Below are 12,632 nucleotides of genomic sequence, written 5' to 3'. Positions count from 1 at the left end.
TTACTCCTAAATGGTACATATTTGTACCTTTTGAAAGGGTACCGCCTCAAAGTGCCAGTTTTGTACCTTTTTTCTGAGAGAGTGGAACAGTTCTGTTGATGTAAAAGGTACTTCACTGAATCAGATGCTAATGAATAACCTTCATTTTTAAGAGCGTATTGCTCTTCTTCTCATTCAAGCAGCATGGTCTTGCTGTTTCAGCATCATGAACCTTTTGTACACTTCCCTTCCATCAAATGTGGCATATTTATCAAATGCAAGAATTAAACATTATAGTTTTAAAATGCCGCTTTTGTCCTTTATTTAAAAGTAGCTTTGATTAACTTTATTAATAATCTGAATGAATTTGGAGTAATCAGTTACTACATATGCTACTGTAAAAAAGACAAATAGCAACAGACATTACAAAGCAAGCATACAATTCTATTTCTTCCATTTTACAGTATGCATTTCACAAATGGTGGGGTAGGACGTTCCCCCAATCTCAATGTCCAGTTAAACACAAAAGGATGTATTCTCTAGAAAACTCCATTTGAAGTATTCTCATGGACCCCATGAGACATTTCAAACAAGCTTGTGAAGGAGGATTAAAACACCCAATGAAATAAAAGAAAAATCCTGTTTGAATTGTGTTTAACTTTCATGATTCACAGCCAAAATTTGTAAAAGTTCTCTAGCTCCAAATACTTATTTCTCACCTGCTGAACCTGCTGTGTTCACAAGTTTTGTAAACGTGGTAATCAATCCCAAAATCAAAAACAGAAAGAATACATATTAAAACCTCTAGACAGTCATCATAAAGGTGTAGAAGCATAATCCTCATTTGAGATGGCTTGGTAGTCTACTGCAGCAGGCAGAATATAAGATGGATTCTGTTACAAACCACTGCATAAAGTCTTCTCTAAAAGAAGATTTAGACAACAGAAAGAAAAAAAATGCAAATGCATAATAAGGAGGGGCGTGGGGTAAATAAACATAAAATTTCTCAAGAGCAATTTTTGAGGTGACAAATAATACAGCTAAAATTGTACTTGTAAGGATATGTATACACAGAGGAAAGCTTATACTACTATTAGTGTAGCAGGGAGACCAGACCGTGTCAAATTAGATAACTTCAAGCTATTGTGGTCGCGCCACGACTGCGCTCGTGTCCATTGTAGACATGACTATCTGTCACAGTGTTGCCAAGTCCGCGGTTTTCCTGCGGAATTGGGTTTAGGGACTACTTTATCACTGTTTCCGCGGGTTGAAGCAACCCCAATAATGTAATATTTAGCCCCTGGAATGCGAATTTTACCAGGAGACCCCTCGAAACGCAGTTAGTTTGGGCTAGTTTTGAGTAGCAAGCAATTGGGCGGGTTTTGTTGTGTGAAACCTGGCAACCCTGTCTGTCAAGCAGGTAACATTATTATTGCTAACATAGCAGACTTATAAAAAATACATTGGCATCATCTGTATTAGAGAGAAAATAATCACTTCATCCGATGTTTAAGTGAATAAAATAGCCTTGACAGCCTTACTTACTAGAGTTCCACAACTATTGGCTTTGTTCTCTCTCACCGGACTGGTGTGTGTGTAGGACAGGTGATGCAAAAGAGGAAAGCAGGCATTTGGACCAAAGCACTGTGAGGCAAGGGAGGGGGAGTCTCAAAATGTTTCTAAACTTAAAATGCATTTTTGTCCCGTTTGCGTTGCTTTACTACTTACACAATTATTTAAAGTATAAAGCATTGTTATTTACAATACACAGTGGTTTTTAAATCATATTTTTAGGGGGGACAACCCTCAGATGCAGAAACATATCAGATTGAAATTTAAATGGACAGACTGTTTTAAATCAACTACAAACTGACAAATGCTCTGTCTATATAGAGTCTTACGAATATTCAATTCCATCCATTTTGAGGAAGAAGATCACTAAAAGAGAGCTTGGCAGCCAGTGAGGATAGAAAGAGCAGAGAAAAGAAAAAAAAGAGACTGAGAGAACGGCCCTTTTCATTCCTCAAATACTGAGAATCACCCGAATCTGCGCCTCTTAAGAGTGGACATCAGGTCATGAAAACCACAAAGACAATGAAAAAAATGATGAGGATTAGGAACATCTTGATGAGCAGCCAGCGGTTGCTGGACACAGACTGGAAATATTTGAGTATCTCTGTGTGCGCGAGATCCACGTTCAGCTGAGTGTCCTCGACATTAGCATCAATTCTGTCAGAGAAGAGAGAAGTTCAACGGAAAGAATTATTGTTTGTTCATACATAGTGTAAATAACACTACCCTTTAAAAGTTTGGGGTCAGTTTTTTTTCAGTCTTATGCTCACCAAGGTTACATTTATAAAATCAGTAATATTGTGAAATACAATTTAAAATATTAAAATGTTTCGTTTTAACTCCAGTTTTCAGTGTCACATGATCCTTCAGAAATCATTCTAATATGCTGATTTGATGCTCAAGAATTGTTTCTTTTATTATCAATGTTGACAAAAGCTTTGCTGCTGAATATTTTTGTGGAAACCGTTACATTAAACAAAGTTCAAACAGTATTTATTTTAAATAGAAATCTTTTTATTATAAATTATACTACATTATAAATGTTATTTCGTTTGAACGGTAGTGTATGTCTCAAGATGTTAAAGTGGAGTCAAGATGCTGGCCTATTCAAAACAACCTAAATCATTATTCTGCCAAAACAATTTAGAAAACTATTTTTTATGACACTGGTACCACTTACTACTGAAGAAACTGCTGGGTAACTGTTATGCGGCAGTAAAAGTGGTGATTACACTGGCAGAGAGCTTTTCATTATGGTCATACACAGTGATGACCAAACCACAAATGGAAGCAAATGGGAAAAAACACACTTGTTTATTGATTAGACACTTAAAATGAAATAGAAAAAAATAAAGACTGGTGCTTGAATCTGACCTACATTTCTAGGTACATTTCTAAGTCATATTTATGTACTAGTATTTATTATTTATTACTATTTTGAATTAGCTTTTTTTTTCTTATATTTTCAGATATTTTATATTTGTGTTTAAGTTTTAGTAATTCCATTATATGCTTTGTCATTTTTATTAGTTTTATTTCAGTTTTACTTACAGTAATTTCAACTTCAACGAAAATTAACTAAACGGATAGTTCACCCAAAAATGAAAATTCTGTCATTAATTACTCACCCTCATGTCGTTTCAAACCCGTAAGACCTCCGTTCATCTTCAGAACACAAATTAAGATATTTTTGATGAATTCTGAGAGTTCTCTGACCCTCCCATAGACAGCAATGCAATTAACACGATCAACGTCCAGAAACATAGCAAGGACATCGGTAAAATAGTCCATGTGACATCAGGGGTTCAACCGTAATTTTACGAAGCTACGAGAATATTTTTTTGTATGCAAAGAATATTCAACAATTCGTCTTCTCCACGTCACCCTAGCACCATTTTGGAGAGTATCCACTGGATGTAAACAGCATATGCTGTTCTGTGTCAGCTGCGTCACACGGATACGTTTTCTAAGTTTATTTACGCTTTGATTTGAACAAAAACAACGTATCCACATGGTGCAGTTAACGCGGAGACGAATTGTTGAATAAAGTCGTTATTTTTGTTTTCTTTGCATACAAAAAGTATTCTCGTAGCTTCGTAATATTACGGTTGAACCCCTGATGTCACATGGATTATTTTACCGATCTCCTTGCTACGTTTCTGGACGTTGATCGTGTTAATTGCATTGCTGTCTATGGGAGGGTCAGAGAACTCTCAGAATTAATCAAAAATAGCTTAATTTGTGTTCCGAAGATGAACGGAGGTCTTACGGGTTTGAAACGACACGAGGGTGAGTAATTAATGACAGAATTTTTGGGTGAACTATCCCTTTAAGTTTAAGCTTTTAAAATGACATTTTACTCATTTTATTTTAATTATCTAAAATGACTTTTAATAGTTTTGGTAAACAATAACAACAGAAATTTAGGTGAAAATGTCAGAAAATCTATCTAAATGGACATAGAATACCTCCTCATGATGAAGAATCTCTCAAGGAAGATCCTTCCTCACCTTTGTACAGTCTCTTCCTGTTCTTTCACCATATGAGCCAGCTGCTGAAATATGGATCCGAGCTCCACAATGGTGGACTCTATATTCTGCATAGTGTCAGCACGGTTCTGAATGTATGAATCCTAAACAAACATGACAACGGAGATTCAAACTTACTTAAATCAGTTGCTGTACATTCTAAAACAACCGATGAACAAACAATACCCGTTCACTGATTAACTGCATCTGCTGACTGGAGCTGAGGTCCATATCTATAGATATATCCGTCTTCTTGGAGTCGTCCTGCATAAGCACCGAATTGTCTGTTGAAAGAGGACCAAAAGTGAAGAATAACTACATGAATGTGGACAACATCTGCTTTTTTCACAAGTAGAGATGCTCTTACTGAAGTTGTTGGCGTGGAAAGAGGAGGACGAGGCAGGAGTCTGAGAAAATTGCTCTTGCCTGCTTCTCTGCTGTTTTAGGTTCTAAACAGAGAAAACATGATTCAAATATTGAAAAACTGATCAGAAACGTAGCATGATGGTACGCGGTCGAACATTTAAAAAGTAAATCAAATACCTCTGTTCTGACTTCCAGGACTGACTTGAAGTCACTCGACATCGATGCCAGTTTGGACTACAAACAGAAAACAGGCTTTAATTTCAAGCGGAAGCCCACTAGACATCTTTACTTTGTGACTGAGCAGTAAGGCCAGAGGTTAATACCTGTAAAGAGACTACGATGGTGTTGGAATGCGTCTGAAGATGTCTGCCATTCTGTCCACTCCGTGATCGAACGAGTTCCTGCAGGCCAGCTATCTGCTTATTTAGACTGTTAATGTCCTGAATGAACACAGACAGATTGTAGTATGAAATGGACAGACAGAATAATGTGTCCTTGGCGAAGGGAAAGTAACAATCACCCTAACCTGTTTCACAATATAAGTGAGTTCATCAATTTCAGCTGCTTTGTCATCAAAAAGGGACTTTCTTTTGGCAACTGCAGGTGAAAACAGATTGAGTTACACGTCAAAACAGTACACAGTGGCACATGTGTGAGAAGAGATACTTACGGATTGTGAGCTTCTCCAACTTGGCAATAGTGTTGCTGAGGTCTCTTCCAATTCGCCTGTTAATGAGATGCGGTCAATATCTGTCATAAGGCCAAGTCGATGAAATAACACAGACCATTAAAGCTTAAGTAGGTCTGAATAAATTATAGGTCAAATGCAGCGTCTCGGTGCCAATACTAAACACAGTTGCAGGAAAAAGTCTGTAAACCCTCTGGATTTTCCAGGAAATTGGTCATTTGATCTAATCTTCAACAATAAACAAACAATAGATTGAAGTATGTAAAGCTTCAAAAGCTAACAGCAGTCAGGAGTCAGCTAACCTGGAGTGCAGTCAGACACTAAAAATCATTCACAAATTTGGAGTTTGACATTTGGGTCAATCACATCATGCTCCTTTGTTTATTTTTATTCAGACCTATTAATGTACTGATAAAAAAAATACAATAAAAATGTAAGTCATACTTAGGAAACTTTTTAATAAAGTAAAAAATGTCGGTGTGACACCACTGTTGTGATAGCATAATGACAATTAATTCTTGAAAAAGAAAAGCCTGAAGCACTAGCAATCAAAAGTTTATTAAAGGTGACATATCATGAAAATCTGACTTTTCCAGGTTTTAAGTGCGATAATCAGGTCCCCGGTGCATCTATCAACCAAGGAAACGTGAAAAAGATGAACCCAGTAACTTTGTTTTGGTAAGCCTTTTTCTGCAAGCGTCTGAGAAAATGAGTGCGTCTGACTTCGCTCCTTTGGTGACGTGGCAAAGGGATCTCATTATAATATTACCACCCCTTAATCTGTAAGTTTCTACCCACGGCGCCGTCATTTTGATTTGGCAAGCGACAAGGTGTATTAGTTCTAATGCCATGGCGAAAGTTCACTAACTGTTCTGTCTTTGGCTGCACAGACGAGCACAGAACACTGTTTAGAGTCCCAGCCTCAGAGGAGACAAGAGAGCAGTGGATTTTTTATTTTTATTTAATGTTTATTGCTGCTGCCACACAGATCTAAAATAAACATGCAATTTATTTCCCAGCTGTTTACCTTCACAGACATAACCGTTTTTGTAACTCATGTGTGTTTTTAACGTAAACTTGTGTGTGAATGAAAACTTAGTTTAGTACTCATATGCTGTGACAGCCGCTTTCTGTCCGTGCGCTTCGGTTGTGTGCGCTCAGAAAACCGTATATCAGAAGTTTAAACTAATATGGTTTAAAACGCATGATTTCAGCGTGATAAACATGATAATCAGAACAAAAAAGATGTTTTTAGCAGGTCCGAGCTGTAATGTAGAGGTCTGCAACCGCGGGACCCGACCGGATTTTTTGCGCCGCGGGATTAAATTCCTGAATAAAACGCAGTAGCGGTCGGTAACTCTGGTGTAATTTGAACGGAAGCGGGCAGTCTAACAATATTCCGTTCCCGACGTCCATTTAGAACAGCATATCTGCGCTTTATTCTTATTGACCACCGGTACAGCTTGCGCTCAGGACTGCACGCATGCTTTAAACGTCACAAGTTTTATTTGCGGGGTCTGTGCGCAGCATGTGCATAACGATGCTCAAAGCAGGCTGTACCTGTGATAAATATACGGCCCTCAGACAGAACAAGCAGGTTGTCGATGAGTGACAGAGCAGAATAAGGATGGAGCAAAGTGTGGATGCGCTGTCCTTGAAGGAAGTTCAACTTGGTTTTGTTTATATTTTGCTTAGCCTATCATTTTAAATGAAAGATGTCGTATTTATTTATTTTTCTCTGCGACACTTTTCCAACTGTGCGAACAGAAAAATGTCAAACGAATTTAGTATTTTGACAAGACAAATAAAAATAGCTAATAGGCTATTTTTGTACAACCTACATTTACATTTTTTTTTCTCTCTGCAACACTTTTTTCCTATTGTGTTGTCAATGTTAAACGAATTGTATCCTGACAAGATGAATAAAAATAAGAAATACAATTTTTGTACAACATTTTTATTTTCTCTGATACTTTTTTTCCTACTGTGTTGCATAAAATATTAAACAAATTTTGTGTCTTAAGATAATTCATATAAATTGAAGTCAAAGTCAATAAATTCAAGACTCTTGACAAGACGAATAAAATAACATACAATTTTGTGCAGACTACACTTTTATTTGTTAGCATATCTCTCTTTCTTTCAGTAGCGGAAATTTAAATGTGAGATTCTGGAAGTGAGATCTAAATTTAACGGGAACGATCGGGTCGGGAAGAAAATTATTCTAAGCAGACAGCAGGAGAACAAAGAGTGAATATACAGCGGGAGCGGGAGCGGGTGGGTGCGGAATAGAACCTTGCGGGAGCGGGACTAAAAAAAACAGTCCTGCGCAGATCTCTACTGTAAAGGCGCAGCTCTATTCTGGAAAAGGGGGCGGGGAGCAGCAGCTCATTTGCATTTAAAGAGACAGGCACGAAAAAACAGCGTGTTTCTGCTTCCACTCAAAATATGTCCTGCGCAGACCTCTACTGTAAAGGCGCAGCTCTATTCTGGAAAAGGGGATGGGGAGCAGCAGCTCATTTGCATTTAAAGAGACAGGCACGAAAAAACAGCGTGTTTCTGCTTCCACTCAAAATAGGCATTTTCAAAATGATATAATAAAAGATCTGTGGGGTATTTTGAGCTGAAATTTCACAGACACATTCTGGGGACACCAGAGACTTATATAACATATTGTAAAAAGGGGCATAATATGTCTCCTTTAATGTTTTTGAAAGATGTCTCTTATTCTAACCAAGCTGCATTTATCGGATTAAAAATACAGTAAAAACCGGAATACTGTGAAATATTATTACAATTGAATACCTGTCATCTATTTTAATATATTTAAAAATGTATTCCTGTGATGAAAGCTGAATTTTCAGCAGTCATTACTCCAGTCTTCAGTGTCACATGATCCTTCAGAAATCATTCTAATATGCTGATTTGGTGCTCAAGAAACGTTCCTTAATATCATTAATGTTAAAAACTGTTGTGTTGCTTAATATTTTTGCAGAAAATGTGATACATTTGTATTAAGATTCTTTCATTATTCAAAACAGCATCTATCTAAAATATAAATATTTTGTAACATTTAAATGTCTTTACTGTCAATTTCCTTGCTATATTAAAATGATTAATTTCTTTAAAAAATAATATTGACCCAAACATTTTGAACAGTGGTCTATATATGGTCTATATATTTAACAGAATTGCCAGAGTAAAAACAATGTAATTTAAGAATGAATAATTAATGATATCTGTAATTTATAATCATAAATCAAAAGTGTAATTAAAATGATATTACTTGTTACTTAATTACACAATATGATATTTCTTGAGTGAATAAACTTTCTAGGTTTTGTTTAAAATCTTGCTTTGCAAATATACATATTCATTATTATTATGCATTTTTCTCATCACTTGTTTTCTTTTTATTTTGTAGCGAGCATACATAATTGTATTTTGTACCACACTCTGAGAGTAGGAAATACTTTTGTTTGATTTCATCTTGATAAGTCTGTTAACATATCAAACCAAATGTTGATTTATTGTTTTTACCTCTCTCTTGTTAAAAAACACCAATGATTAAAAAAAATAAGAGAGTGTAATTAAAATGATATTACTTGTTACTTAATTACACAATATGATATTTCTTGAGTGAATAAACTTTCTTTCTAGGTTTTGTTTAAAATCTTGCTTTGCAAATATACATATTCATTATTATTATGCATTTTTCTCATCACTTGTTTTCTTTTTATTTTGTAGCGAGCATACATAATTGTATTTTGTACCACACTCTGAGAGTAGGAAATACTTTTGTTTGATTTCATCTTGATAAGTCTGTTAACATATCAAACCAAATGTTGATTTATTGTTTTTACCTCTCTCTTGTTAAAAAACACCAATGATTAAAAAAAATAAGAAAAAAAGGGTACATTTCTAAAGAAAACAGGTTTACTTTTCTTTTTATAGGCATTCACAAAAAGCAATGCCTGACGTGAACCATGCCTGGAACAAAAGAGATCTCACAGCACCTAAGATTAAGAATTGCTGACTTGCATGAAGCTGGAAAGCCACCTTCAACCTAACTGAGACACTTCAACATGACCTTAAGAGAGCAACCAAACCAAACACTCCAAGAATATTGTAGAACTTAAACTGTTACATTTAGAGGAACGGTGTAAAATTCCTCTGGTTCATCGAGGACTGAACCGCAATAAACACTGGGTTCATTGAGGTTTAGTGATCCAAGCATTATCAAAAACAAGCATTCACATATTATTTCCACCATGCACTGGGAATATGTACACAGTGTGCAAATAAAACCAAATTATATTCACATATCAGTATGTGTGTGCTATTAATTTAAGCAGAATATGCATGGGTATTGCTGTTACTTATTTGAAGATCAGATCAAATAAAAATGTTCAGAAATCCAAGTAAATCACATTCTTTCCCCCTTGAACTTTATATGAGCGATTGAGAGTTTAACTCACTTAGCCAAGAGTGTGAATTCACTCCGCTGTCTGACTGCACTGTTGACAGCTCTCACAGGTTGTGCTCCATTCTGGAAAAGAACAAGAGAAAAACTTCAACACAAACCTATTAGCCACTCGCAGGTTACTGGACAAAATGCATCAATAGTTATGGCACCTGTCTCCCCTGCAGGGACTTGCACGCCGACTGAAACTCGCTGGTACGGTCTCGGCAGGACATGCTGAATGTGTCTAGGACAGGGGCGATGGGTGCTGGGACAGCCAGGGGGGTTTCCAGCTGCTGGACCAGCTGGGACTGGGTCTGAGACGGCCCAGCGTACACCCCGTCCTGGCTGCTTCTAGGACCGTGACGCCGCCGTGCATTCATGGATGCACCAACTCATCACCTTAAAAAGAGGAAAGAGAGATCAAAGTGAAAGTGTGTTAACAGTAAAACTCCCTTACAATTTTACTTTCATTATTTAGCATAAAGTCAAAACAGGACTCTGATGAAGATGCATGTAGCCGTGTCTCACAACTTAAATAGTGTCTAGACTGGGAATGTACCTATGATATTCATAATATGCCGATTTACATATGCATTTATTGTATTATTATTATTTTTTGTATCAATTTTGAAAACAGTTGTGCTGCAGCTTAATATTTGTGTAGAAACTGTATCATTTTAGGATTCTTTGATGAATAGAAAGTTCAACATAACAGCTTTTACTCGAAATCTTTTGTAACATTATAAATGTCTTTCCTGATCAATTTAATTAGACAGCAGCTGTTTTGAAGAGAATATATCTAGAAACTTATGCGCCTCTGCTGTTGTCATCTGCGCAGTCATTTTAAAAACAAAAAAATCCAGCAGTGTGGTAGTATGTGTTCTGCGTATCTCATTATTTTGCAATGCTTTTTATACTCTTTTCATGAAATCCAGCTCTTGTTAGCTGCTAAGCTCAGTGTGTAGCTAAATATATGATCCTAATGTTTCATCGGTCAAACAATGAGAAGCGCCACACGCGTCTGAATAAATGAACAGCGTTAATTTGTGAAGTGAAGAGGAGATGGCAACATGTGAGCTGAAAGATACAAAGATTATTTTCTCACCACTCTGCCTCTCTGATGGCTGAACTGTGTGTGTGCAGGTTGTGAATTATATCCGGGTCTTTACACAAATATTGACGTCTCTGCCACGTATTCTTAAAGGCGATTCGCTGATTATCTTCAACACAAGGTGGCGCTGTAACACTTTGTTTGATGTAGTGAGTTGAAGACAACACAGATGAGTGAAAATGACTGAAACATTGTATAGATACTGATATCATTATTTTCATCAGTTTTATTGTTAAATTAGTCAAACACATGACTGAATTAAAATCGTTTATTAATAAGAAAGCAATCAAAACAGGCACCAGAATGTATGCACCATGTTTGACATTCTTTCTGAATGTGTTTTCACCTGTAGCATTTCCTTTCTTCTTCTTTTCTTCTCTGTTAGGCTTATTTTTGTTTAATTTTATAATCTCTTAATAATTAATAATGTAATTGCTTACTTTTACTTGAAGCAATGTAGGAATGTTTGTCTGTTCTTATTTCGTCTTGTATGTAGAATGTGCATAAAAAACAACTGAGTGAAAGAAAAGTTTTTGAGAGTAACTAAAAGAGAAAAAAGTCTTTGTACTTAAGTGAACAGCAATTTTTTTTTTTTCAGATAAAAGCAGTGTTTTACACAATCTTAAATATAAAAGTAATGTTGTTATTATTATATTTAATATATTAATAATGTTAGTAATAGGAAATCATTTAAATAACTGTTAAAGGGGTCATATGATGCTTTTTTAAAGATAATTATTTTGTGTGTTTGGTGTAACAAATTTCTGCGGCATGGATGAGCTGTATCAAAAAGCATCATAGTTGGCTTCTGTGCCTGCAAGAAGAAAGAAAATAATAATAATAATTATTATTATTATTATTTAAACACCACGAGAAGTTAACTTGTAAATAATACAAATCATACAGATATATGATTTACAGAAGATCTATGAAATTATAAAGCAATCATTGCTTTTAATGTTAAGTCATAAACCTGAACATTACCTGCACTGACACTGGCTGTGTTCAACAAACGGCAGCTCAATAATCTCTTCAACAGTATCCCCATGCACATTCTTGGCAAACTGCTTCAACTGTAATTTTGTTGGGAAAAACATTATAAAATAACTAACAAATAAGAGTTGGAACAACACATGTTATGATGGACTGTCTGAATCCATTACATTGCAAGTACTGCTCACTGCAGAGCCAAATGACCTCCAGCTCCCCCTCTCTGGATGTCCAGCTCCACCTCTGTGTGAACTAATGGGTGGAGTTATGTTTAGCTATAGGGTAAGGGGTAGGGTTAGGGAGTTGTTGGGTGTCTAGCTCCACCCATTACATCCAGTGAGGGGGAGTTAGAGCTCCAGCTCCTCCCATTTGGCTCTGCAGCGAGCACCCTCTCTTACATTGCCTTACCTGCATGACAGTGGTGTGTGTGCTGACACTCACACACAGCATGGCCTCATCAGAGCAGCAGCCTCCACAGCGCTGCAGAGGCACACAAGAGGGAAGAACACGGCTGAGCATCGCCTCAGGGAACTCGTGCTCAACTTCAACTAAAGTTTCACGAGGCTTGCAAAGGGAGCTGACATAGATATTCCCTGCTAAAATAATTAATTACAATTAAAATATAAAAAATAATAATACGATTGAGAACACACTATGACAAAGACACGTAATATCTGAGTTGAGTTCTCTAAGAAACATTGTTGAAAACAATCAAATGACATGGTCTAATCAACTTCCTATGAATAGTTATAAACAGATAAATGACAGAGAGCGAGAGGGAATACCTTGAACAGATTCATGACCGATATTTTGAGGATGCTGTGGGTTTAAAGATACAACAAGGGTTGGTTAATTTCGATGTTTATTTATTATAGGGTGACCATATCTTAGTTTTTCAAAAAGAGGACAGTAGGGGGCGGGGCTTTACATAAC

General features: G+C 36.4%; 1 protein-coding gene across 1 annotated transcript; it reads right to left on the bottom strand.

Annotated features, from left to right (window-relative positions):
• Positions 1 to 1,732: 1,732 nt before the first annotated feature.
• Positions 1,733 to 10,762, bottom strand: LOC107548153 (syntaxin-5-like). Its single transcript, XM_016228712.1, has 11 exons — positions 10,704 to 10,762; positions 9,769 to 9,997; positions 9,612 to 9,682; positions 5,116 to 5,171; positions 4,972 to 5,042; positions 4,769 to 4,885; positions 4,623 to 4,679; positions 4,447 to 4,528; positions 4,266 to 4,363; positions 4,062 to 4,183; positions 1,733 to 2,208 (listed from the first exon to the last, which is right to left on the bottom strand). Exons 2-11 carry the CDS (start codon positions 9,976 to 9,978, stop codon positions 2,049 to 2,051), a joined length of 1,044 nt encoding a protein of 347 aa, XP_016084198.1. The 5' UTR covers positions 9,979 to 9,997; positions 10,704 to 10,762; the 3' UTR covers positions 1,733 to 2,048.
• Between the last annotated feature and the right edge of the window lie 1,870 nt (positions 10,763 to 12,632).

The sequence above is a fragment of the Sinocyclocheilus grahami genome, unplaced genomic scaffold (assembly GCF_001515645.1).
Source record: "Sinocyclocheilus grahami isolate Dianchi unplaced genomic scaffold, SAMN03320097.WGS_v1.1 scaffold344.1, whole genome shotgun sequence".
Classification (NCBI taxonomy): domain Eukaryota; kingdom Metazoa; phylum Chordata; class Actinopteri; order Cypriniformes; family Cyprinidae; genus Sinocyclocheilus; species Sinocyclocheilus grahami.
This window is presented reverse-complemented; position numbering and strand designations above follow the sequence as displayed.

Excerpts from the sequence above, each read along its gene's own strand:
- LOC107548153 (XM_016228712.1), bottom strand. The coding sequence starts at position 9,978 with ATGAATGCACGGCGGCGTCACGGTCCTAGAAGCAGCCAGGACGGGGTG. Across the intron at positions 5,043-5,115 it reads GTTGGAGAAGCTCACAATCC|TTGCCAAAAGAAAGTCCCTT; the intron begins GTAAGTATCTCT and ends TTTCACCTGCAG. Across the intron at positions 4,886-4,971 it reads TCACTTATATTGTGAAACAG|GACATTAACAGTCTAAATAA; the intron begins GTTAGGGTGATT and ends GTGTTCATTCAG.